The sequence below is a fragment of the Zootoca vivipara genome, chromosome 7, assembly GCF_965207765.1.
Source record: "Zootoca vivipara chromosome 7, rZooViv2.hap1.1, whole genome shotgun sequence".
Taxonomy (NCBI): Eukaryota; Metazoa; Chordata; class Lepidosauria; order Squamata; family Lacertidae; genus Zootoca; species Zootoca vivipara.
In genome coordinates, this window is record NC_142590.1 from 10,103,186 (window position 1) to 10,130,397 (window position 27,212).

The 27,212-nt window shown below is 45.1% G+C and overlaps 1 protein-coding gene across 2 annotated transcripts in view; it reads left to right on the top strand.

Annotated features, from left to right (window-relative positions):
* HMCN1 (hemicentin 1) overlaps positions 1–27,212 on the top strand; it is a 275,559-nt gene that overhangs the window by 188,351 nt on the left and 59,996 nt on the right. For both annotated transcript variants that reach the window (XM_060276655.2, XM_060276656.2), the window contains exons 58-73: positions 2,449–2,610; positions 3,987–4,100; positions 4,904–5,106; positions 7,026–7,107; positions 8,586–8,717; positions 10,904–11,053; positions 11,531–11,690; positions 13,739–13,863; positions 17,513–17,696; positions 18,946–19,043; positions 20,122–20,400; positions 21,917–22,113; positions 22,509–22,590; positions 23,964–24,100; positions 24,999–25,140; positions 26,885–27,029. In XM_060276655.2, coding sequence (XP_060132638.2) covers positions 2,449–2,610; positions 3,987–4,100; positions 4,904–5,106; positions 7,026–7,107; positions 8,586–8,717; positions 10,904–11,053; positions 11,531–11,690; positions 13,739–13,863; positions 17,513–17,696; positions 18,946–19,043; positions 20,122–20,400; positions 21,917–22,113; positions 22,509–22,590; positions 23,964–24,100; positions 24,999–25,140; positions 26,885–27,029 — 2,392 coding nt within the window. The remainder of the gene's footprint in view (positions 1–2,448; positions 2,611–3,986; positions 4,101–4,903; positions 5,107–7,025; positions 7,108–8,585; positions 8,718–10,903; positions 11,054–11,530; positions 11,691–13,738; positions 13,864–17,512; positions 17,697–18,945; positions 19,044–20,121; positions 20,401–21,916; positions 22,114–22,508; positions 22,591–23,963; positions 24,101–24,998; positions 25,141–26,884; positions 27,030–27,212) is intronic.

The following is a 27,212-nucleotide window of genomic DNA, read 5'->3' on the forward strand; positions in this document are numbered from 1 at the left end:
CCTAAGACATTTTGGCACCTGAGGTATGGTTACCAGATGTTTTTCAAGGAATCCGGGGACATTTAAAAAATAAGAATTCATGTTTTATTTTAGGAAAGGGTTGCCCAGAGTTCTTGACCTTTTTTTAGGGGGGACGGCCCCAAAGTTGTCGGGCGCGCACCTCAACACAAGTCAGGCAGAGAAGTCCATCTACAAACACACAAACGAAAAAAAAAAGAGGTTGGGGGGGGGAGAGATAGAGTAAAGGTGCTCATGGCTCTTGGGAAAACATGCATTAAAACACACACACACAAGGCACCGGCTTCCCATAACTGGGAGACAGCTGGAGGGCAGGTGCAGTCTCTATGGAGATTTAACTGGCGGTGGTGGTGTCTCGTTACCAGAGGTGGACAAACAGCGGACTCGCACACAGCCCTCCTCACAAGAGAGGCTGGTGGTGGTGGAAGAGGTGCAGAGAGAGGGAGGGAGGCTCTGTCTCCCGAGAATGTTTCAACCCCCACCCCCCGTGCCCCACTCCCGGCGGGAAGGCAGCATGGCACAATGGGGTGCCGCAGCGCCTTCCTTGCCCCCTGTTAAACATCTCTGGTGGCCATTGGAGGGAGAGGAGGGAGAGAAAGCAAAGGAGCCCACCTGCCTGCCTGCTCCCCCCCGTTTCCCCCTCAACCTTTGCTTTCGCGCCTCTTTGTTCCCGTGAGAAGCTGCCACCATGCTCCCTCTCCCTCTCGCTCTCCCTCTCGCTCTCGCTCTCCCTCTCGCTCTCCCTCTCTCTGTCTGTCTCCCAGTGCAGCACAGCTATTTTCTATGTTTCTCCTCCTCTTCTTCACCACCTCAGCACCTCACTCGCCCCCCCCCAACTCGGGCGGCTCTGCGCGAGTTCGGGGCGAGCGTTGATCGAGGAAGCAAGTCAGAAAGAAGTTCTCTGTCTCGTGCCTCAGTTTAAAAAGCCCCCCCCCCAGCCAGCTGATTGGCTGGCTGGAGCTTTGATGTGGCTGGGACCTCCAGTGCTGCTCACTGTCATGGTGCCCGCCATGTTGCCTCGCCTGACATCCCCAGGCATAAATCCGGGGACATTAATTAAAACCTGGAGACATTCCGGCGACAGATTGAATCCAGGGACTGACCCCGGGAACTGGCGACTGTCCCCAGGAACCAGGGACATCTAGTAACCCTAACCCGAGGTGAATCACAAAATGGCAACCACCTCCCCACCAAGGAAGAAGAGGTGAATGAAATTGTGTGTCAGAAACAAGGGGGAATAAAGATCTAATTGGCTATCTGCCACCCTTGTGGATACTGCCGCCTGACGCAGTTGCCCCACCTTGCCTCATGGGTGGGCCGGCACTGGTCATATTTCCCTCGGTAAACAAGCAAGCAAGCAAGCAAGCAAGCAAACAAACAAACAAACAAACAAACAAAGGAACACAATTCTGGGCTTCCCTCCTGCACAAGATGGTTTTCAGTATTATGGTAGGAATGACCATTCCCCATATAAAAGGGGTGCACATTTGGGGCGGTTGCGCGTAGCACCCTGGGAGCCTCAGGCAGCCCCCAGCAGTTCGGAGGCTGGCACCATCTTCCCGGGCTGGATACCTGTGGTCTCCGCCCACACAGCCAGCCGTCCAATCCGGCCGGGGGAGGTGTTGCTAGGGTGGGATTGGCCAGGTAGGAGGAGGTAACCATCCAGTGCCCACAGCAGAAGGCGAGACATACCTGGGAAGCAGTTGGCGGCTCCAGAGCTTGCCCACCCTCCACTCCCAAAAATTTAATGCTTACATTGCAGGTTAACCTCTTGTCTTCCGCAGGCAAACACACATGCAGGCGTTGCTACAACAAGGCCGCTGTTGAAGGGCCGGAAAGGAATTTCCCTGCATTGGGAGGTTTCGCCTTTCCCGTAGCAATTCTTCACAACTTGGCGGATGCAGGCCTTGGGCAGAATCCTTTAGATATTTACCAAAGTGGGGGGGGGCGTGGGGGAGGTGACCCCTCCCCCATTGCGGCAGCGATACCAGGATTCCCGTTAAAGGGGTCTAGGGGGGAGGCATTGACCATTCGCCCAGGGGCCATCATTGTCCTCCCCCTCCAGCAGCGGCGAAAAGGGGGGCGGGCTATCTGCTTGAACATATGTTCTCCAGAGCTAGCCCCACCCCCATATATGTTGGATAACCCGGAAATTACCCAGACCCCCGGCTGGGGGGCTGGGAGGATAAATGCAAATGTCTGTGCCAAGGTCTCCCTACATCTGATTCTTAATAAAGCTGTGGCCAATTTTAATCCCATAGAACATTGTCTGGTGTTGTTATTCCACTTGGGGGCTGCCTGGGTTTTGGGGGGTCTCTGCCTGACAGCGCAAAAGACCCTGTAAATATTTTACTTTCCAGTTGCTTAGTGAAACTTAGTGTGATTTTCCTGGCAAGTGTATAAAATTTGGGCTTGTGTATCTTTTGACAGTTCCTCCGAGTATTGTTGGCATGAATCCTGAGAATTTGACTGTTGTGGTGAATAACTTCATCTCCTTGACCTGTGAGGTCACTGGCTTCCCACCTCCTGATCTCAGTTGGCTCAAGAATGGAAAACCCATCAGCTTGAACACAAATGCTCTTATAGTGCCAGGTGAGCAAACTCTTCTCTGGTGGATATTTCCCCCCCATCAAGTGATTCCACTTCTTTTCCCAGGACCTTGTCAAAACTGACAAGGAAAGTTGATAGGCCAAATTTATGTCCAGTGTGTTTTTATTCATCGGTTCCTGCAGTGCCAGTAATACATTTGGCATAACATGTGTATGTAAAATGATAGCATTTGAAGAAAAGCACAGATACCTAAAACTTTTAAGGAACTGGAAGGATGTTTATAATTATTTGGAAGAGTCGATAAGGAAAGGCTTAGGGAACTGGGTATGTTTAGCCTGGAGAAGAGAAGGCTAAGGGGTGATATGATAGCCATGTTCAAATATATCAAAGGATGTCATATAGAGGAGGGTGAAAGGTTGTTTTCTGCTGCTCCAGAGAAGCGGACACGGAGTAATGGATTCAAACTACAAGAAAGAAGATTCCACCTAAACATTAGGAAGAACTTCCTGACAGTAAGAGTTGTTTGACAGTGGAATTTGCTGCCAAGAAGTGTGGTCGAGTCTCCTTTTTTGGAGGTCTTTAAGCAGAGGCTTGACAGACATATGTCAAGAATGCTTTGATGGTGTTTCCTGCTTGGCAGGGGGTTTGGACTGGATGGCCCTTGTGGTCTCTTCCAACTCTATGATTCTATGAGTTAACCTTGCTTTCTTGTTACCTGGTTCTTTTATTAGAACAGAGTCTGCCCTCTATCCCAGTAACACAACAAGGAAGTCACCGATGGCCATTGGTGGGCATGTGACAATTTTTAGGGTTGTTTTTCTTGCTTATTATTGGAAATCTTGACATTCTTCACTGTTACAGTGCTTTTTTCTGGGGGTACGTGCCTGTACGCAGTACTGGTACCCCCTCCCTTCAAATCTCGCAAAGCCCACAACAGGGCAAGGCATCGGAGGCACCCACAACACAGTTGCCTGGCTGTCTCAAACACACACTGCCTTCCCACCCTTTCGGGCGGGGCCCAGTGCTTTCGGTGGGCATGGAAGGAGGGGAAAGAAGAAGCCTGGGGTGCAGGGGTGTACGGATGTGGTCTCTGCGGGCCCACGTATGTGTGGCTGAGTGCAGACAGTGCGGCCTGGCCACTGTCCAGGAATGGGATAAGGCGGGTGTGCTGTCTGTCTGGCTCATTGGGTGGTGGACAAACAACAACTTAAAAGCCTGTGAACTAAAAAAAACCAGTAATATCAGTTTCGCAGCAATGGCATCTGTCATGAATTTCTCTCCATCTCTCTTTTAAAAACATAACCCCCCCCTCTTTTGCCCCTGTTGCAGTTCAACATGAAACTTTTGTAAAATTCTGTTCAAGCAGTGGTGATGTGATAACCTGTCTGAACAGCTCTGTAAACTTTGAATCATTTCAGGGGGGCGCATGCTGCAGATTCCTAGGGCCCGTCTGTCCGATGGTGGAGAATATGTCTGCATAGCCAGAAACAGCGCTGGAGAAAGCAGGAGAAAGAACTTCCTTACTGTTTATGGTGTGTTTCTGCAGCTTTAAAATGAAATAATATTGACAGTGGGGAAAATGTTAATTAATCATTCCGAGTACGTTTCCAAGCGCAATTCAAAGTGTTGGTGCTGTCCTTTAAAGCCCTAAATGGCCTTGGCCCAGTATACCTGAAGGAGCGTCTCCACCCCCATCATTCAGCGTGGACACTGAGGTCCAGCACCGAGGGCCTTCTGGCGGTTCCCTTGCTGCAAGAAGTGAGGTTACAGGGAACCAGGCAGAGGGCCTTCTCGGTAGTGGCACCTGCCCTGTGGAATGCCCTCCCATCAGATGTCAAGGAAATAAACAACTACAGTGGTACCTTAGTTTACTAACTTAATCCATTCCGGAAGTCTGTTCTTAAACCAAAGCATTCTTAAACCAAGGCGTGCTTTCCCATAGCAGCGGTGGGACTCAATTTACAAATGGAACACACTCAACAGGAAGCGAAACATGTTCTGCTTCCAAGGCAAAGTTCACAAACCAAAACACCTACTTCTGGGTTTGCAGCGTTCTTAACCCGAGTTGTTCATAAACTGAGCTGTTCTTAAGCCAAGGTACCACTGTATATGACTTTTAGAAGACATCTAAAGGCAGCCCTGTTTAGGGAAGTTTTTAATGTTTGATTCTATTTGTAATGTTCTGTTGGGAGCTGCCCAGAGTGGCTGGGGAAAGCCAGCCAGATGGGCGGGGTATGATTAAACTTATTATTATTATTATTGTTCTATAAGGTAGCGATTCTTCCTTCTGGTGGAAGCCAAGGAAATAACATTGCTTATATTCCCTCCCACTAAGTCCCTCCCAGCATAAAAGACCACAGCGGAGCAGCGCTTGCCGTCGTGAACGTGCGAGTGGGAACTCCGGTAACATTAGAGTGCGAATCCAATGCCGTTCCACCTCCTGTCATCAGCTGGTACAAGAACGGGCGGATGGTTGCAGCCTCATCTAACATGGGGATCATAGCTGATGGGCAGATGCTTCATATTAAAGCTGCTGAGGTATGCTATTCTGCTTTTTCAGAAAACTTGCAGCCCATTTTTTATAACATGAATCAGGTCTTCGCCTTGCCAAAGGCAAGGTGGTTCTTTTAAAATGAGAGATTCAGAAGCAATACATGAGTGAGAAGATCAAAGGTTTTAATTTAAGACAGCAAGCAATGTATACATACCAAGCAAGCACTTCAATCTGCCACTTGGAAGCCCCCAAGGAGCGGCGAAGCAACTCCCCCAGGTAGCTTCAGTTTGCACAGCCCTGCGGCCTATCAGTCCGCGTATGAGCTTCAGAGAAACTCTGCCCAAATCGTCCAATTTTATAGATAGCCTGTGTAGCTTGCCAGGCTGGCTACATGCAGATCACTAACTGCTTGAGATACACTTTGCCTTCCGGATGCACTTCCCATGCAGTCTTCAATTGACGTATGCTAAATGCAAAAATGGACCCAGGTGACGCTGTGGGTTAAACCACAGAGTCAAGGGCTTGCTGGTCAGAAGGTCGGTGGTTCGAATCCCTGCAACGGGGTGAGCTCCTGTTGCTCGGTCCCAGCTCCTGCCCACCTAGCAGTTCGAAAGCACATCAGATAACTGCAAGTAGATAAATAGGGACCGCTCCGGCGGGAAGGTAAATGGCGTTTCCGTGCGCTGCTCTGGTTCGCCAGAAGCAGCTTTGTCATGCAGGCCACAGCTGTCTGTGGACAAACGCCGGCTCCCTCGGCCTATAGAGCGAGATGAGCGCCGCAACCCCAGAGTCGGACACGACTGGACCTTATGGTCAGGGGCCCCTTTACCTTTAAATGCAAAAATAGCCATACAGTGGTACCTCCGGTTACGAACTTAATCCATTCCGGAGGTCCGTTCGTAACAGTAAACTGCTAATACGTGAGGCGTACTTTTGCTAATGGCGCCTCCTGCTTCTGTTGCGCCGCCAGTGGACAACTTCAACTCACATCCCGGGGCAAAGTTCGGAACAAGGGGCATCTACTTCCTGGTTAACGGAGCTCGTTACCCAAAGCATTCGTAAGGGGGACGGTACAGAACATGAGGTTCCACTGTACATTGGAGCAGAGTGTTAAAGAAAGAGATGATGGGGGGGGGGCGGGGGCGGAACGAACCATCCAGCCTCAAAGCCCTTTGTATAGTTTGAGGAATATAAGCAGAGCCTCTTTAAACGCTCATTAATTGGCAGACCACAGAAGATAGGTTTCATTCCCTTCCCTACTGCCTGTATTGATTTTTTTGCATGGCCAGTTGCATCTTTGAATAAATTGTCATGATCAGTAGTCATGGACATACATGGGGAAATGTAAATAGCTCATTTTGCGCATATTTCACCTTTGTATACCAGCCGATTTTTGCAGCTGGTTTGCTTTTCCTGTTCGGAAACAAGAACATGGATTGAAAAAAGAAGTGTTCACCTTCTTGCCTTAAAAGCAAACAAGAAAATAAAGCTTTAAAGGGAATTGGTCTGTTTATAAAACGTTTGCAACTGAATCAGCCCATCAGAACAATAATTTTTTAAAAAAAATCTGCAGGAGAATATCTTTATTAGGACCAACTAAAAAAATCAAATAGTCAGAGAGGGGATGTAGTTAGGGCCATGGTAGAAAAGCCTTAGTGTGTGCCATGGTGTAATTTCTGAAACGTAGAAAATGTGAATTCAGAATTAAAATTGAAACTGTTCTCTTGTGGTGCCTGAGATAGTATGCTTAGGATGAGATCATGGTATGTGTTTTTGAAGGGCCCATGTTACAAGATTGTATTCCCCCCACCACTTCACCGCAAGATGATGCATGAGCCCTGAGTATCCACTAAGGTGGTGGTTATTACAGTATCATGTTAGCAAGATGGGCTTTTTCTCCAAAAATTTGAAGCTGTTAATTAGAAAAGTGGCGTGCATATCCTTTTCCTTCTTGTATTCTCAGGTGTCTGATACAGGACAGTATGTATGTAAAGCCATAAATATTGCAGGACGAGATGATAAAAATTTCCACCTTAACGTTCATGGTAAGGGTAAGCTTATACTGTGTTAACCTTTAGCACATGGGTCGGCAAACTTAGGCCCGGGTGCCGGATCCGGCCCGTGGACGGTTCCGGGAATCACCGCATGGATTGGTGTGGGGATTCTGATCGTTTGAGCTGCGCCAGTCCCCCCTCCCACACACACACCGTGGCGGCGCCTCCTCCCTCCCTCCCTCCTCCTGGCTTCTCCCCGCCCTGCCTAGAGGAGGAAGGGGGCTGGGCTTTGTTGAGCCGTGGTTGGCTGAGCGCCATTTTAAGCAGCCCCTCTCTGGAGCCAGCCTTTTCGCGCCGCTCATCGTCCCTCTGCCACCGCTGCCAGCCCCTGCTGCTCGCAAGGCACAGGTAAGCAGCCACCGGGGCTTGTCTGGTGCTGTGGAGAAGGGAGGGGAGAGTCGGTGTGTGTGTGGGGATTCCCCCCCAAAAGTATAGTCCGGCCCCCCACAAAGTCTGAGGGACAGTGGACTGGCCCCCTGTGGAAAAAGTTTGCTGACCCCTGCCTTAGGGACTTGCGTGCCAAGGTACCCAAGCTCCAAAGTTCCCAGGAGAACAATAAAACACACTGACACAGAGTATTTTGGTTTCTGGATTCAAATAGGCCACAATGTTATTGGTTAGAGATGTGAGCGGTTTGGCTTAGGCATTGGGGTGAAGCCAGGCTATATCTTGACTCCTGCCCATCTGCAGGGAGTCCACGGAAGGGTAAACCACTGACAGGGGGTGCCCTATGACTTACATCAGATAGTGGCGCCCTAGCCCATGTCCAGGCTTCAGACAGGATTCACACCCTGGATGCCTTTAACAGGATACCCTTACGGAGGAGGGGCAGGCGAAGGCAACAACCTCCCCTCCAACCAACCAAAGGCTTACCCAATGCCTAACCTCACAAAAGTTGTGGTGATTGATACTAGGTAGGCAAAAACCAAAAGGCCGGTACCAATTTGCCAAGTGGAAAAATTCCTGGGCCCAACAACAATTTCCATAGCAAGGCCATATCAGAGCAAAGCATGAAAAGAGGGCAGGTGGTTTGGGTAATCCAAGAGGCTAGGAAGAGGGGCCGGCCGTGCAGCGATTAAATTGCCCGTGGCCACACCCACCCTGCCAGCTGATTGGCTGGGGCTGTTCCCCAGCACAGATGACGTGGCCGGCCGTGATGTAGTGGCGAAGGCAATGTACCTCCCCACCCTACGCCGGAAAACTGTTGAGGCTTGGCTGCCTAGCCGCAACGCCAGCCACCGGGTAAAAGGACAGCAGACTTAACCAACAGACCGACCCATATTTGATATAGTTAATTGATCTACTTTGCTGGGCATGGGGTGCTCCTTAATTATGTTTGTGCTTAAGATGATGTCATAACAGGAAGCTGTGGCTGGCTGGAGAGAGAAAAGGGGGCAATGAGTAGAGTCTCCAGCCAGAGGATCTCATTCTCCCAGATGCATGTGTCTTACCGTTGTTCTCATTCACAGTGCCCCCCAGCATTGAAGGCCCTGACCTGGAATGGATCAATGAAACCATCAGTAACCCTGTGACCTTTACGTGTGATGCTACTGGAATTCCTCCACCCATGATAACGTGGCTTAAGGACGGGAAGCCCCTTGGTAATATGTCCTGCAGCTTCCATAACCATTAGTCATTTTAAATCAGGCACCCCCAAACTGCGGCCCTCCAGATGTTTTGGCCTACAACTCCCGTGATCCCTAGCTAACAGGACCAGTGGTCGGGGAAGATGGGAATTGTAGTCAAAAAAATCTGGAGGGCCGAAGTTTGGGGATGCCTGATTTAAATGGTCAGACAAGATGTGAAATGGAATGTAAAGTGGGTTGTGTTTACAGTGGAGGTGACCCTTGGGGTTCTTGAATATGGCTTCCAGAGATGCCCCTGTTTCTTACTGAGCTACAGTCAGCAAAAGAGACAGGAAGACAGGCAATTGCGGGTGTGGGTGTCTTTCACTGCTCTAGCCTCCAGGTTTTATGGTTTTTCTCTAATAATTTGGGAAAGAGAGAGACCATAGAGTGTAGGAACTAGGAACAGCAAAAGGCCTCTCTGGCAAGCCTCTCTCTCCCAGCAGATAAACTATATCTATTGTTATTTTATTTTTTAAAACCAATATTAGAAGGAAGAAAATAGCCTTTTGGAAGTTTTCAAATACCTTCCCTATCCTGGCAGCACCCCTCCTCTGAAGAGGGAGAGAGGACTGCTTTCAAAAGGTGTTCATGTGTGTCTCATGTGTGTCTGGGTGCATAAGAGAGAGAGAGAGAGAGAGAAAGAGAGAAAGAAAGAAAGAAAGAAAGAAAGAAAGAAAGAAAGAAAGAAAGAAAGAAAGAGAAAGAAAGAAAGAGAGATAAGTTGTGTGCTTGTGTATGGGGTACAGGATGTGTAAGAGAAAAAACTATTTTTATGCTGTGAATACCCCTGAGATCTATAGGTGAAGAGCAGTATACTAATTGAATTAGTGTTAAATACTACACATCACTTGGGAAGAGAAGTGAACTAACGGCAGTGTACTGGAAGAAGCAAAGATACCAGAGTCGAAGCAATGATTCTTCAACATCAACTCTGTTGGACTGGTCACGTTGTTCTGATGCCTGATGATCATCTTCCAAAGCAACTACAATTTCTGAACTTAAAAATGGAAAGCGTAATGCTAGTGGCCAACAAAAGAGGTTTAAAGACTGTCTCAAGGCACATCTAAAAAAAAAAGTACTATAAACCCTGACAATTGGGAAACACTGGCCTGTGAGTGCTCCAGTTGGAGAACAGCCTTTACCAAAGGTGTCATGGGCTTTGAAGACGCTCAAACTCAGGACAAAAGGGAGAAACGTGCTAAGAGGAAGGCACACTTGGCAAACCCTCACCGTGATCAACTCCCGTCCCAGAAACCTATGTCCCCACTGTGGAAGGATGTGTGGATCCAGAATTGGCGTCCCCAGTCACTTACGGACTTCCACTGTTCATGGAAGACAATCTTACTCTGCTCCAAGTGATCGCCAAAGAAGGAGACTAATTTTAACAACAGTGGCAGCAGCAGCAGCATCGTGAAATGGTGGTGATCTTATAAGAGTGAGGCAGCTGTGGTCTAACCCACTGTAGCACGCACCCCTCAACTATTGTCCTCTGAGGGAATGCAACTCTCAAGGGAGAAACAGTTGCCCTCTCAAATTGTGCATAGTTAAATGTGATTTGATGCTCCTCACACAAAGCCACAGTCTAATCTTTGCTCATAGGGAGACCCACAAGACAATTTCATCAACTGTTCTCATAGTATGAAACTCCTTCTCTTCTATTTTAAAGTAATCACTATTGCAAGTAATCAGAACTTGTTTGAAAGCTGGATTCCTCAAATGGTGGAAATGGGTGCCATTTTGTGACATGGCAAAGAGAGCAAAGAATGGATTGCTACCTATTAACTCAGGGCCCCTGAGTCAGCCATGTTCAGTTAAGTGTCAGAGAGAGCACTGGATGTGACCTGAAAGTCAGTTGACTCACCTACACCAAGTCTAGTGAAAGGACCATAGACTGTAGGTGACTCTCCCCAGCCTGTTATTCCAAGATTGGGGGCTCACCCCCTGGTCTGTTGTGCCAAGATTAAGGGGGCTCAGTGGGGAGGAAAGCAGGGTGAACCAAATGGGGCATATGGGCCTTTCGTTCCCGTTCCCTAATTAAGTATAGGTATATGGTTGTTTTATTTTTTAGAAATGGTTTACAAGTTTGAGGTGAGAATGATCCGGTTTGTAACAAACCGAAACTTCTGCTGTCTGATTTCTTCTTGTTTCCCTGCTTTTAGAAAACTCTGCATCCCTCGAAATGCACATTTTGTCAGGAGGCAGCAAGCTGCAAATTGCCAGGACTCAGCATTTGGATAACGGGAACTATTCCTGCATTGCTTCAAATGTAGAAGGCAAAGCTCAGAAATTTTACGTTCTTTCTGTTCAAGGTATGTGTGTGTATTCTCCTATTGGCTTGTGTCCAACGTAGCACTTAGTGAATGTTCCATATGCACAAGGAATGCTCTTCCTCTCTCTGCCTCTCATGTGCCCCCTAAATGTGTTCGTTGAATACCACCCATGGTACAACTTTGCTGTGCCCTGACACCATGACATTTCACATTCCTCCCTTCCAGCAGCAACCGGCAATTTTGAGCAGGAGTTGGAAAAAGCAGAATGACATGGTGGTTAATGGTGTTGATATGTTCTACTAGACTTTAGTCCTTGTACAAACATTGGCAGACCTTTAGGGTGGCAGATGGGCTTAACCCAGGGGTTGCCAATGTTTGTGCTCTCCAGGTATTGTTCAACTACAACTCCCATCATCCCATGCTGTCCATGCTCACAGGGGCTGATGGGAGTTGAAGTCCATCAACACCTGGACTCACAGGGAGGTATTACTAATACACATTTCCCCCGTCTTAAAGTTCCTCCCGATATTGCCGGCTCGGAAATGCCAAGTGAGGTCAGCGTTGTCCTTGGGGAAAACATCCAGCTTTCCTGTAAGGCCCATGGAATTCCTGCACCTGCAATTCAGTGGCTGAAAGATGGAAAACCAATTAGTGGCGGTGACTCTCCACGGATAAGGTTAAGTGTTGCATTTTCTTACTCTGAAGCAAGCCAGAGTCTGAGCAGGAGTTAAAGCAGAGAAGGGGAATAGGGAAGATATATGGGGGAATGCCAGGATAGTGGGAAGACCAGTGCTTTTTTCTGGGGGTACTCAAGAGTACGCAGTACCAGCACCCTTTTTTCTAGAACGAAAGCACTGCTTTTTGCCACCCAAGGGTCCATCTCACCACAAGGTGGTATTAAAGTCGGCCTATTTTGTTCCAACTCCCTCTTGCGAACCAACTAACCTGTCTTACATTCGTCTTTCTTTGATGCTTCTTTCTGCTGTTTTTACTCTGGCACAATCTTCCTTTCTTCAGTCCCCCTGCCTCCCTTTCTCTCTCTCTCTCTCTTTGTATATATATATTTTAATTTTCTGTTTTACAATTTAAAACACTCATTTTACATCCTTAAGATACCAGTGACTTCCTTTCTTCTCTTTCTATGGTTCATTTTGCATATCATAAATCCCTGCATATTTTACATAAACTATACCATTCCGTATTCCATTATTACATCCATCAAAACTTATTTACACTGTTAAATTTATTTTAATGCTGCCAGCGTTTTCAAGTGTACATAATCCCCTCATATATTCAATAAACATTTTCAAGTCTTCTTTAAACGTATGTTCTTCTTGTTCTCTAATTCTGTGTGTTAAGTCTGCGAGTGGTGCATATTCTGTCACCTTAAGTTGCCACTCTTCTTTGGTTGGGACCTCGCTCGTTTTCCATTTTTGGGCTAACAAACCCTGGCTCCCCTTCCCAGCTTCCCTACTTCTTATATCTCTGTTTCTCACACTTAAATCTGATAGCTAGCATGAACAGAAGGACAAACTGACTCACTCTTCTCTGCTATAAGGATGGCTAAGGTAATTTATAGGTGGGGAAGTTCGAACACTTCAAGCTGGGTATGTTTAGCCTGGAAAAGAGGAGAGGCAGAAGAGATATGATTGTCACACGAAAGCTCATACCAATGACAAACTTAGTTGGTATCTAAGGTGCTACTGGAAGGATTTTTTTTATTTTACCTTCATATTGATTCGACTTACAAGAAAGGAGTTCATAGCTGTCAAGTTTTCCCTTTTCTCGCGAGGAAGCCTATTCAACATAAGGGGTAAAGGTAAAGGACCCCTGACCATTAGGTCCAGTCGTGACCGACTCTGGGGTTGCGTGCTCATCTCACATTATTGGCCGAGGGAGCCGGCGTATAGCTTCCAGGTCATGTGGCCAGCATGACAAAGCCGCTTCTGGCAAACCAGAGCAGCACATGGAAACGCCATTTACCTTCCCGCTATAGCGGTTCCTATTTATCTACTTGCATTTTGATGTGCTTTCGAACTGCTAGGTTGGCAGGAGCTGGGACCAAGCAACGGGAGCTCACCCCGTCACAGGGATTCAAACCGCCGACCTTCTGATCAGCAAGCCCTAGGCTCAGTGGTTTAGCCCACAGCGCCACCTGGGTCCCTATATTAGCATAAGGGAATTTCCCTTAAAAAAGGGGAGAACTTGACAGCTATGGAAGTTTCCGAATTAACATCAGGAAGAACTTTATGACAGTAAGAGCTGTCAGTAGAATGGACTCCTTCGGGAGGTTGTAGACCAGGCATCCCCAAACTTCGGCCCTCCAGATGTTTTGGACTACAATTCCCATCTTCCCTGGTCCTGTTAGCCAGGGACCAGGGGAGTTGTAGGCCAAAACACCTGGAGGGCCGCAGTTTGGGGATGCCTGTTGTAGACACTCTTTCATTGGAGGTTTTTTAAGCAGAGGTTGGATGGCCATCTGTCATGGGTGCTTTAGTTGAGATTCCTGCACTGTAGGGGGTTGGACTAGATGACCCCCAGGGTACCTTCCAACTCAACAATTTTATGATTCTAAGATGCAATGTCGTCGCTAGGCATTATTGTACTCCGTTTACCACAAATTATAAGAAAATCAATATTCAAGCTTATTTCCCTCGGTCTTAAGGTTAACATCTTAACTCAGATGCCTCTAATTGTTCCATTTTCTGTGATTCCTTCTTTTAGCTTGGCTCCAGATGGCAGCTTGCTCAGCATTGTTGGAGCCCTCACAAGTGATGTAGGGAAATATACTTGTGTTGCTAGCAACCCTGCGGGGGAAGAAGACCGAATTTTTAATGTCAATGTTTATGGTGAGTATTGTTATTGACCTTTTTTTTAAAAAGCAAAATAAGGTTAGAAGCACCTGTCTTAATGATTCTCTGGATGATAAATGTGAGTTTTCTTTTTTAACCAACCATTATTTGCTGATGTTTTTATGTTGATTTTATTCTTATATGGTGTACTTCACCTTGAAATATTTTTTATAAAGGTGCAGATTACAGTGGTGCCTCGCAAGACGAATTAAATTCATTCCACGAGTCAATTCATTTTGCGAAAAATTCGTCTTGCAAATCGCGGTTTCCCATAGGAATGCATTGAAATTTCTTTTTTGCCCATAGGAACGCATTAATTAATTTTCAATGCGTTCCTATGGGAAACCACGATTTGCAAGACGAATTTTTCGCAAAACGCATTTGTCTTGCGAGTCACCATCAGATCGCAAAACGCATTCGTCTTGCGAAAAATTCTTCTTGCAGAGCATTCATCTTGCGAGGTACCACTGTATATACAAACAAATAAAAATCAAATCTGCAGTGTAATGGAAGAAGAGCTCATAGAAACACAGTTATTTTGCTACTAATAATGTTAACTAAACAGGCTTGGGGAATTAAGCATTATGGTTGGCTAATGTAAAGATCTCTGGGGCTTAAAACTATGAAGAAACACTAGTGTGCCGCGAGACGCTGGCTGGTGTGCCGCGACGTGCGGCGACGAGAAGGGCGATTTGCATTGTCACGTGCCTGGCGGCCACCAATACACATCACTGACCCACCGGAAAGCAATATTTCTCCTCCTCTTTCCCAAAGCTCAGTGCAAACGAGCCGGAAAGCAATATTTGGCAAGTGTTTCTTACAGTCATAATTATAATATAGGGCGGCACAGAGTTAAATTTTTTAACTTTTTTAATGGTGGTGTGCCTCGTGATTTTTTTCACGGAACAAGTGTGCCGTGGCCCAAAAAAGGTTGAGAAACACTGAAATAGGGAAGCCTGGGCAGACCAAGTTTGGTCCATGGGCTGTAGGAGATTATTCGCCCCCTGCTCTAAGAGGACAAGCCCAGGAAAAATGTAGGTTCAGCCACACAACTATCCAATCCCATTGAACCTTAAAAGGGGTGTGTGTGTGTGTGTGTGTGTGTGTGTGTGTGTGTGTGTGTGTTTGCGTGTCCCATTGCCTGGAAATTCGATGGAAGCTTTAAAATTACTAAACATTTTCAGTCTCAGAGATTTGAGTATGCTGTAGAGTCATTAAAATATTTGTTATGGCAACACAAAACAATCATTTTTGTACAGTCATAGTTTTATCCTCCCAACTTATGATATATTTTTGAGTTTGATTCTTGAGACTTCTGGAAGTTCACCTATAGTGAGAGAAAGCATCAAATAAATTATAACAACAACAACAACAACAACAATTAATAATAGATAATAATTAATAATACAAGTTGCCAACTTTCACTGCAGGGTATTCTACAGGAAGTCAAAGTAATTGATGCTCTTCTGACAAGCTTTTCAAAAGAAAAGCTGTTTCCTGACATTTCATTAATATTCATTTAAATGTATCAATAGGTAAGGCTGAGCTGAATATTTTCCAGCGAACATTTTCTGGGGGGGGGGGGTGAGAAAAAGTTTCCTAAAAGATCCTAACAGCTTATCATTCTGCACCAGTTTGCTACTACTCTCCGTCTCAGAAATGCCACCTCTTTTCTTCCTAGTAGCGCTGGCATCAACACAGCCAACTGTATGACGAGTGAGGGCAAATGAAGCTAATTCGTAGTGAGGGGAGAGCGTCTTGAATAGGCCTTTTTGGAATGTTTAGTGGAGAGCATTTAGTGCAGCTGCCAAAGCAAATTAGCCACTGGTAGCGCTGCCAAAAGTGCTTTTGAGTGATAAGAAACAAGTGTGGTGCAGTAAAAATTTTCTGGATTCTCCCTCTCTCTCTCTCTCTGTGGATCATATATGGAACATATAAATGTACCTATTTCTATTTAACACTGTGTGTAGACACATATGCTGAATAACTGTGACTCTTAGATGGTGCCAATTTGTTATGGAAACTGGCTAGTCTTGGATCATTCTCTGGAGAGCAGAGTAGTCTCCAAGTACATTCCTCTCTTTAGCCCCTTTCCTCCCAACCTCACTTCTCCCTCTTCTGGTGCCTTGGGACTGTACCAAGAATGGACTGGCTGCCTATGAGTCGGTGTGCATGCATTTCCGAGAAGTGTGCAAATTGTGGTTTCCAAAAAAGCAGAACTCAGTGGGCCATGGTTGCACCACGTAACTGCAGGGTCCAGTTGACTAACGTCAAGACACAGTAGCTATCATTTGTGATTCCTTTGATGGCCGAAGCAAGATCTGTTTCTGGCCACAGGCACAATTATGTGAAAGATTTATAAAGAAATTCAACATGACTTGTGATTATCTGGCTAGAGGAATAGCATCCTCAAGCATCCTGACTTTCAATAGTGTTTGGTTTGGAACACTGTGGGGGAATGTCTCCTTGGATTAGGAAAGTGTTATTACAGTGGTGCCTCGCAAGACAAATTTAATTCATTCCGCGAGTCAATTCGTTTTGCGAAAAACTCATCTTGTGAATCGCGGTTTCCCATAGGAATGCATTGAAATTTCTTTTTTTGCCAATAGGAAAGCATTAATTAAATTTCAATGCACTCCTATGGGAAACCGCGATTCGCAAAATGGATTTTTCACAAAACGAATTTGTTTTGCGAGTCACCATCAGATCGCAAGATGCATTCGTCTTGTGAAAAATTCGTCTTGCAGGGCATTCGTCTTGCGAGGTACCACTGTACTTCCATCTTGGGGTTCAGCATAAGGTGAGCTTCATCAGATATATATTTTTTTAGCATCTACTGTTTAACGTATAGGCCTGGGCAATACAGTGGTTCCTTGGTTCTCAAACTTAATCTGTTTCAAAACCAAAGTGCGCTTTCCCATAGAAAGTAATGCAAAATGGATTAATCCATTCCAGACTTTTGAAAACAACCCCTAAAACAGCAATTTAACATGAATTTTACTATCTAACGAGACCATTGATCCATAAAATGAAAGCAATAAACAATGTACTGCAGTCACACAACCAATCCATCAGTAGCTGAACTGGGTTCCACACAGTCACAAAAGCAAAGTAAAAAAGCCGCAAAAACAAAAACGCAAAATAAATAGCAAAAACAGACAGACCTCAGTGTAACACTCAAAACGGAAGTGTGGCACTCAAACCCCGGAAGTGTAACACTCAAAACGGAGCACGTTCGGCTTCCGAAAAACGTTCACAAACCGGAACACTTACTTCCGGGTTTGCAGTGTTTGGGTTCCAAGTTGTTTGAGTACCAAGGCGCTTGAGAACCAAGGTGCCACAGTACCTCTGTTCATATTCTGAAGCCTCCATCCTCTTCCCTTCACCAGAGGTATGGCATGGGTACCAAATTTCAGGTGTGTATAAGCTTTTAACAGAAGTCCCACATGACCCCATTCTTAAGCTATTTTCTATGTTGCTCCTGTCACTAAATGGGTTTTTTTTCTACAGTCCTTTTTAAAAAGAAAGTTACGTAGTTTTACTGATATTACTCTGTACTGTTTTAATTTGAGTATAAAATTTGTTAGAGGCAGGGTAAAACTACTGTGGGGGAAATAAGTTGTTTGTTTTTGCTTACAAAATTTAGTTCCACCCACTATAACTAACAATAAAGATGAACCTGAGGCTCTAACAGTGCTGCTGGACACTTCAATAAACATTGAATGCCAGGCTGTGGGTACTCCACCACCGCAGATCAATTGGCTGAAGAACGGGCTCCCTCTCTCTATCTCCACACACGTCAGGTTGCTTTCAGCTGGACAGATTCTCAGGTAAGGTACCTGTGCTTTCAGTCCACTTTTGCACATTTTATGTAAGAAGATCTTACTTAAAAGTAGGCAGCTGAAAGTTCAATCAATATATAGTCCGGCCCCCCACAAGGTCTGAAGGACAGTGGACCAGCCCCCTACTGAAAAAGTTTGCTGACCCCTGATCCAGATGACCGACCAGCATCAGACCTATTTAGTTCAATGATGGAACTACATGTTATTCCTTCAGTTCTTCCTCCTGGTATCTATTTTAGAAGTCCTGGAAAACTCCCAGGGCAAGTGTAAGGAGTGAATTTAGTGCTTAACTGGCTCTCAAGTAGGTTTTGTCAAACATAGCCAGTTTCTCTCCAGACTCCCTTATAACAGGTTTTATAATATTGGCTGCCCTCTTCTTAATGGCAAAGAACCTGTGGGAGACCCATCCTATCCTGAGATATACTTTGGCAGACCTTTAAAGGAAAGTGATGCTTCCTAGTGAAAAGGGATCAGGGGCTACTATAGAGAATGTCTACATCTCATTATAATTCAAAAGGGGTGTCTGATTGCTATTGTGAAAGGACCATGTTCCCAACCAATCTTAGAAATTGCAATATGTTGTAGGAAGAAGTTTTCAGAGGCTGATTCATGTGGTTTAGAGTCTGTCTGTCTGTCTATCATCTATCTATCTATCTATCTATCTATCTATCTATCTATCTATCTATCTATGCCATTCTTTCATGCAAATCTTTCTAGAATGACTTAGAAAACCAGAAATGAATACAGAATTAAAACAATAGCAGCAGAATAAAACGAAACATTACAAGGGTCTTAACAGAATTAAAAGGTGCTAGGAAGTTAAACAATAAAAGGTATTCACCAGGCATGAAAGTAGATGGTGGGAGAGAATTCCATCAGTTTTCCATTAAATAAATGCATGTTCTAAATCAGGCTTCCTCAACCTCGGTCCTCCAGATGTTTTGAGACTACAATTCCCATCATCCCTGACCACTGGTCCTGCTAGCTAGGGATCATGGGAGTTGTAGGCCAAAAACACCTGGAGGACCGAGGTTGAGGAAGTCTGTTCTACACTTTCCTGAGACTCATTATCCATGAAAAAGCCACAACAGGCCTTTCCCAAACAACAAACGCATCACACATTCATAAATTCCCTGCAATCCACTAATTCGAAACTGGAGTGTGTTGTCTAACAGACAGAATAAAGTGCTTCATATTATGACCATTTGAAAAATGACTTTGGTTGTGTCCCTTCCAGAATTGTAAGAGCACAGATAGCTGATGTTGGCATGTACACATGTGTCGCCTCCAACAGAGCTGGTGTGGACAACAAGCACCATAGCCTTCAAGTTTATGGTAAGCCTCATTCTGTATTGCAAAGGTAAATTGTAAACTTTCCCGTGAATTTCAAGTCCTATGTACATGTGTACTACTTAACATTTCTGTTCTGGACCTGAGTCAAATGCACCTCCCAAAATGCCTCACAACTTCTATGCTGTCTTACTTCTCAGAATCTCTTGTTTTCTTTATAGGAAAAAATTCCTTCAGTAGCACCTTAAAGACCAACTAAGTTTTTATTTTGGTATGAGCTTTCGTGTGCATGCACACTTAATCAGATACACTGAAACAGAAGTTTATAGGTTTCAAGCTTTAAGGTCTAAGGGTTTCACTTAAAATTTCAGTCCCCTTCTCAGGGTTTCTGGAGGAAAGAGATGAAAAAGCAGACACGCTAAGGAGGCGTGCTGTTTTCACCCCATCTTTCTCTCACATAATATTTTAATATAATTTTTAATTGAAGCGCTTTTCATACTACATTTTAGCAATCATGTTACAAACATAAAGTTTAAAAGCAGTTACCGGTACCTCTTTCAGTATATTCTTCCTGTTCAGTATCTTCTCTTCCTGTTGGCCTGGTTTTGGCCCTTCAGAACAATTTGCTGAATACTTTAGGACTGAGTGGTGGGGACCGTGTACCTTGTTAAACATTGTTTTCATGTTGAAAAGCAGCCCTCATGTGTCTTGTGAACACACTTCTTTTGTTGGCATTTTCATTTTCCTCTGTTCCTCAGCTCATTTGCCCACATTGCTATTGTGGTGACCCACACTATGTTGACACAGCTGCTCCAAACTTTGAGGGGCCCTTGGACAAGGTACCTTTAATGGGCTCCCTCCCTCACATAATCTGCCCCCTCATCTTCCCACACCAGAGCCCACCCCATTCAGGAGGGTTCCCTTACCTTTGAGAGAGCCTTTGAAAGAGGGTGCTGGGGGAGGAGGGGCAGGAAAGTCACCATCCACCCAACTCGTCCACTTGTGGTTCTTAGGATCCATGCCAAAAAAATACAGTTTAGTTGACTAAAGTTTTGTCTTGAAATATATGCATATATGTATTCACTGAAGCCATACTTGGAACCATGGTGTTTTCTCACTGCAGTATCACCAAGCATAGACAGTGGTGGAGGAACAGAAGAAGTAACGGTTGTAAAAGGGAACCCAGTCTCTTTGGTGTGTTCGGCTGATGGAACACCAACCCCTAATATGTCGTGGCTTAAAGACGGCCAGCCTTTAAACTTTGGTTTCCATGTGTCTCTGGAAAACCAAGGAATGGGTCTTCACATAGCGAAGTCCGAGACTGACGACACAGGCAGATACACCTGTATAGCATCTAATGAAGCTGGGGAAGCCAACAAGCACTTCACTCTTAAAGTGCTAGGTAAGGATTCTTAACTCTCTCTCTTTTTTTGTAATTCAGTCTGACCAGGGATACTTGGCCACTGAACTGAAGAGGTGCTAGTCTTTTAAAAAAACACCAAACCCACAAAAAACGGATTGGACCCAGAAGGCTTATCACAGCTATCAGCTAGCCACTACTGGGTGGGGTATGGGTGTGGCTGGAACGTGGGTGGCACTGTGGTCTCAACCACTGAGCTTCTTGGACTTGATGATCAGAAGGTCAGCGGTTTGAATCTCCGTGACGGAGTGAGCTCCCGTTGCTCTGTCCCAGCTCCTGCCAACCTAGCAGTTCAAAAGCACACCAGTGCAAGTAAATAAATAGGTACCGCTGTGGCGGGAAGGTAAATGGTGTTTCCATGCACTCTGGTTTCCATCGCGGTGTCCTGTTCTGCCAGAAGCGGCTTAGTCCTGCTGGCCACATGACCTGGAAAGCTGTCTGTAGACAAACGCCGGCTCTCTCGGCCTGAAAGCCAGATGAGCACCACAACCCCAGAGTCGCCTTTGACTGGACTTAACCGTCCAGGGGTCCTTTACCTTTACCTCAAGGCTGTATTGCTGAGCTGCAGTGCCCTTGTACTGGGGCTATAGTTGGTACAAAATGCTGTGGCTAGGCTTTTCTGAGGGAGAGACTACTGAGAACAAGTTGCACCTATTTTGAAAGAACTGCATTAGCTGCCTATATGCTGCCAAAGCAAAGGTCAAGGTACTTATGTAGACCCTATACAGCATGGGACCTAGATGTTTTTCTGAGCACTTTCTCCCATATAGGATTCCTGTACATTTAAAGCCAGGGAGAGATACTCTTGACCGTGCCTCACTTACCTGGCATTGGTATGTGGCAAGAAGGATAGAGCATTCTCAGGCAGGCCAATTATGGAACTTCCTCCATCTTCAAATATGGCTGATATGGGGCTCATCCACACTTACCTTTTGCTCTGTGCTTTCTAGGTACAGTCAAACCTTGGTTTGTCGAACATAATCCATTCCAGAAAACCGTTTGACTTCTGAAATGTTTGACAACCAAGGCACGGCTTCCAATTGATTGCCAGAGCTTCTTGCACTCAAGCGGAAGCTGCGTCAGATGTTCAGGTTCCGAAAAATGTTTGAAAACCTGAGCATTTACTTCAGGGGTTTTCAGCCTTCGGGAGCCAAAACGTTCAAAAACGGAGCCGTTCGAGAACCGAGGTTTGACTGTACAGGATCCACACTTTAAAGCTCTGTGTTCATGCTCTCTCTCTCTCTCTCTCTCTCTCTCTCTCTCTCTCTCTGTCTCTCTGTCTCTCTGTCTCTCTGTCTCTCTGTCTCTCTGCCCTACCACTTTCCCTGCTCTTTAATGCTGAATCGGAGCAAATTGCAATTTGGCCTTTCCAGTCTTGGGAGTGATTCATACAACTACAGTGTCAGAATTGCTTCTTCGTGTCTTCTTCCCAGACCGCTCCATTAACATTTGGATACATTCCTTTTGAGTAAAATTATGAAAGTTTCTTCTTCCGCAGAACCCCCTCAAATTAATGGATCAGGTCACCCTGAAGAAATTTCTATAGTAGTAAACAAACCACTGGAGCTCTTCTGTATTTCCGATGGCATTCCTATCCCCAAAATCACATGGATGAAGGATGGGCGCCCAGTGCCCCAAACCGATGATATTCGTATCCTGAGAGGGGGAGAGGTCCTTCGGATATCTAGTGCTCAGGTAACTGTAATACAACCATTCAGTTGTGGCCAATATGCTTTTTTCCCCTTCCATTATTTTCTTGTTCAATATTAATAAGACTCAAATCATCCCAAACGGAATTCAGTCAAATGTTTGAAACCTCAGGAGGAGTGTCCAGAATCCTTTTAATCTTCCAGTTTATCTTCCTTACTGTATTCTGACATTTCATTTGTTGTCAGTTCTGCTAGTCTTCTCACCTCCTTCCCTTTCTGCCAAACATAAAGGTAGACACACACTCTTCTTCCATCCATGCGATTGTATTGGTGCAGTACTGATTAATGGGTCATGTAGCCAAATGGTTTTACAACTACTGTCATTATTTGTCTTTAATTTGAATTTTATTCCTAACTGAGGCTGTCTGGGTGTTCCTGCAGGTGGAAGACACTGGAAGATACACATGTTTGGCTTCAAGCCCTGCAGGAGATGATGACAAAGAATTTTTAGTAAGAGTACATGGTAAGGTAAACTTAAGATAAAGAGTACAGTAGTGGGGGAGAAATCTCTAAATGCTTCTATTGCATTGCTCAGTTTTCACCCACCTGTTTCTAAGGCTAGATATTGTGAAGCGTAACAGCTGTTTATAAGGCTAGATATTGTGAAGCGTAACAGGTAGAAGAACACAGACTACCACTTCCAACTGGGATTTCTTGCTTTCTACTGAAACTGTTTTCTGCCTCTTCAGAAGAGAGCAGTAAAATAGCCAAACTTGCCTGTATTCAGTAACAAAGGTCACAAACATCAGCCAACAGAAAATGTGTCGACACAGCTTGTGAAGGTTAGGAATGCTCCACAGTGCACAAATATCAAATTCACGTCAGTCTGACCCATAGACTGCACCCTAGAGCTCTGTTTATGTGACCCCCAGGCAAAAATCCAAAGTGTTTGTGTTTTTCAGAAGCCCTTTCTTTCTTAACCTGCCTGAAGTATCCCTGGTGGGTGGTGATGGTTTGGTTGTGAGTTTGAATGAACTATGCCCAGTGTGTGTGCGGTAGAGGTTTGGCTGCATATGCATTACGGGGTTTGCTGACAAAGGATCACAAGGCCTTTAGACCTGCCCTCCTCAACCTGGTTGCTTGCCACTCGTCTCTGAAATACAATACCCATCAGTCCCAGCTAGCATGACCAACGGTGGGAGATGATGGGAAATGTAATCCAAAACATCTGGAGGGCACAAGGTTGGGGAAGGTTGCTTTAGAGCAAACAATTATAGAGGGACCCATTATACAGATCAAATTATCTTGGTTGAGAACATGCTGGAGAGGTGACCAGCGTTTGGCAACAAGGAGGTTCACGGATCCATTAAAGCTGTTCTACGTGAACACCATGTGACAATTGTATGGGCTGAATCGGTTCATGTTGGGAGAATCAGTCCTTGGGGTATGAACCTGAGCTGAAGCAGGCTATATAGACCTAAACTAGAACTTCGAATTAGCCTGGAAACGTAACTGGTAGCCCGTGCAGTTGTGTAATAATTAGTATTATATGTTTGGACTGTTATACCCCAGTGAACAATTTGGCCACTGAATTCTGCACTAGCTGAAGTTTCGAAACCATTTTCAGAGGCAGCCACATGTATAACAACCATTGCTAAAACCCAACATAGTTATCAGAGTCTAGGCAACCAAAGTTAGCAACAGAATATATGGAATAGCACATGCCTCTTGTTCAAAGCATGGCCTTCATTTTGAGAACTGCCTTTAAGAAGAGTAAGCTACCTTGAGGAATGCAAAATTTCATAGCAGCTAGAGGTTCATAAACTTTTGGCAACTTCCTGCTAAGAAAATCCAAGTTTTCATTTACCATCATTTGCTATGCTTTTTCTCTGACAGTCCCCCCTAATATTGCTGGCACAAGCAATCCTCAGAATCTCAGTGTGCTGCAGAACAGGCAGATTATACTGGAATGCAAATCAGATGCAGTACCTCCTCCTACAATCACATGGCTAAAAAATGGGGAAATTATGCAGGTATGTGTTTTTCCCTTAAGAGTTGTTTTCGGTCTGCCCCCAAACCTTTTGCTATTTATTTATTTATTTATTTATTTATTTATTTATTTATTTATTTATTTAAACACACCCTGCCCATCTGGCCGGGTTTCCCCAGCCACTCTGGGCAGCTCCCAACAGAATATTAAAAACACGACAAAACATCAAACATTAAAAACTTCCCTAAACAGGCCTGCCTTCAGATGTCTTCTAAAAGTCAGATAGTTGTTTATTTCCTTGACATCTGATGGGAGGGCTTTCCACAGGGCAGGTGCCACCACCGAGTAGGCCCTCTGCCTGGTTCCCTGTAACCTCACTTCTTGCAGCGAGGGAACCGCCAGAAGGCCCTCGGAGCTGGACCTCAGTGTCCGGGCTGAGCGATGGGGGTGGAGACGCTCCTTCAGGTATATTGTTTATGTTTGGATGGGGACCCACAGACAGGGAGCCTCATGCATGTAGGTCTGATCCCTACAGTTTGTACGCCTCAATTTTATGGTGCATGGTCTGAATGAATAGTCCATGTGCATTGGGCTCTATATATGGAGATCCCATCAAAGTGAAGCATATGATCGGCATTTCCACCCTACCCCAGTCTGAAACCAGTGCATGGTGTTGGGGAATATGACAAAACAACCTTTTTGAAGCTAAGCAAACCTTGGTCTTGTCAGTGCCTGGATGGCTGACCTTGGGATCTCATGTACAGTAGGTCCCCTTGAGTTTCTAGATGCAAGAAAGGTGGACTACAAAAATACCTGTGTGCTGTTCCTCACCGTTACCACCAGATTCTCACTGTATTGCTTCCCATCTTGTGAGCAGGTACACTGTTGATTCTGTACCTTGGGGGGAAAATAATTTCAGCTTGTGGAAACTCTCTTACCAGGCAACGGCCCGGGTTCGCATCTTATCTAGTGGGAGATACCTTCAGATCAATAACGCTGACCTAAGTGATGCAGCAAGCTACACCTGTGTGGCAAGTAATGTCGCGGGCCAAACTACAAGAGAATTCCTATTAGCTGTAAATGGTAAGAAAAGGAAATGTATTCCTACGCAAGCTTTGGATGGTTGATAACGTGAGAGAATGCCAAGCGTATTAGTAAACATTGCATCGGGACGCAGTAACCATTTTATTTCATGGTGGAAATAACGTTTACACACCAGCTATTTTTTGACCACACATGCATGTGGCAACAGGTATATAGGCACAATACAGTTTTGTGACTCTGAGGTTTTTCCTTTATTCCTTGACATACCTGCCAAGTTCCTGCCAGAAAAATAAGGGATCGGCAGACCGGAAGTAGCGCTGCCGCCATTTTGGAACTGGGCAGAGCAGTATCAAAAGTCGCTTCTGAGCATGCTCCGCCCAGTTCCAAAATGGCCGCCACGCCAGAAATCGCGTCTGTGCATGTCCAGAGACTCCAGACATGCGCAGAAGGAGCCTCCCCCGGCCGGTAAGTAAACCGGGAAAAAACAAAAAAAAATCCATTTCTCCAGCTGGGAACGGCTGGAAAAACAGGGGTTTCCTGGGGAATACGGGAGACTTGGCAGCTATGTTCCTTGAATGAAAGAAATGCGACAGAGTTTTTGTTGGACTCCATCGCTTCATACGACAGGTGAAGGGCCTACACGTATGAATTTATTTATTGCATTTATATACGGCCTTTCTGCAGAGGCACCCAAGGCCGTTTTGCAATTTTAAAATTTAGCATAAACAAAGGCTACAAAGTATTCTCAGACGAACTTCAATCTGAAAACTCTCCTGTTTCTCCAGGGCTATGCAGGCAATTAAGAGTACACCTCAGCAATGGTCTATCTATCGATGTTTGCTTTTAATTTCTGTTTGCTTTTAACTTTTTATGATTTTGGTTTTCTATTGTTGTAACCCACTGTGATTTTTTTTATTTCATTTTTTGTAATAATATTTTCTTTTTTTTCCAACTAATACTTTATTACTCAACAAATAACTTTTTCTAGAGACTAGAAAGGGTTTCGTCTTCTTTAAAAGATTCTAAATTCATAAGTTTTATCACTGTTGTCCGTTTTGCCATCTCTGCATATTCCAAGGTGTTTATCAACCATTCTTCGACAGTATTCTCTCCTCCTGCCATTTCTGTGCATAAAGAATCCTTGCTGCTGTAGTCCCATACAAAAATACCATTGAGGCTTCCTTCGGTAATATTCTTTTATGAAAAAGCGGGATATAAAAATGTTTATAAGTAAGTAAGCTCCCTGACATCTACCTATTTGCTTCTGCCTTCCCTTAAGTTTAGTCACTGATAGTCTCCAGGGATAGAAGGCAGGGTTAAATTAACCATGCAATATAGGCCTAATATCAAATTCTATTAAATGAAGCAGAGTTTTAGAAGATGCTTTTACATCGAACCCCATGTGTTCAGGGATGGCAGAAAATCCCATGTTTAATGGAAGGCAAGCAGTTCATAGAATCATAGAATCATAGAGGTGGAAGAGACCACAGGGGCCATCCAGTCCAACCCCCTGCCAAGCAGGAAACACCATCAAAGCATTCTTGACATATGCCTGTCAAGCCTCTGCTTAAAGACCTCCAAAGAAGGAGACTCCACCACACTCCTTGGTAGCAAATTCCACTGCCGAACAGCTCTTACTGTCAGGAAGTTCTTCCTAATGTTTAGGTGGAATCTTCTTTCTTGAAGTTTGAATCCATTGCTCCGTGTCCGCTTCTCTGGAGCAGCAGAAAACAACCTTTCTCCCTCCTCTTCTGATGCTTCCTGGATTTCTCCTTTTATACAGTTGCTCCTACAATCAAGGGTGGTCCTCAGACCGTGACAGTGAATATTAATATGTCTGCTGTCTTGGAGTGTGCTGCGGAAGGCATACCAGCCCCAAGGGTTTCATGGAGAAAGGATGGAACTCTTTTTGCAGAAAGCAATGCAAGGTAATGATGAGTTGGAGGAGCAGACAGAATCTGTGTGTACATACCATATTCTGAAGCACCTCCCTTTCAAGGTGTTGGGAACTGTAGCTCTATGGGGGTAAACTAAAATACCCATGGTTCTTTGGGGTGGAAACATGCTTTAAATTCCACATGCTGGTGAGAAATAGGGAGTGGGTGTTCCAT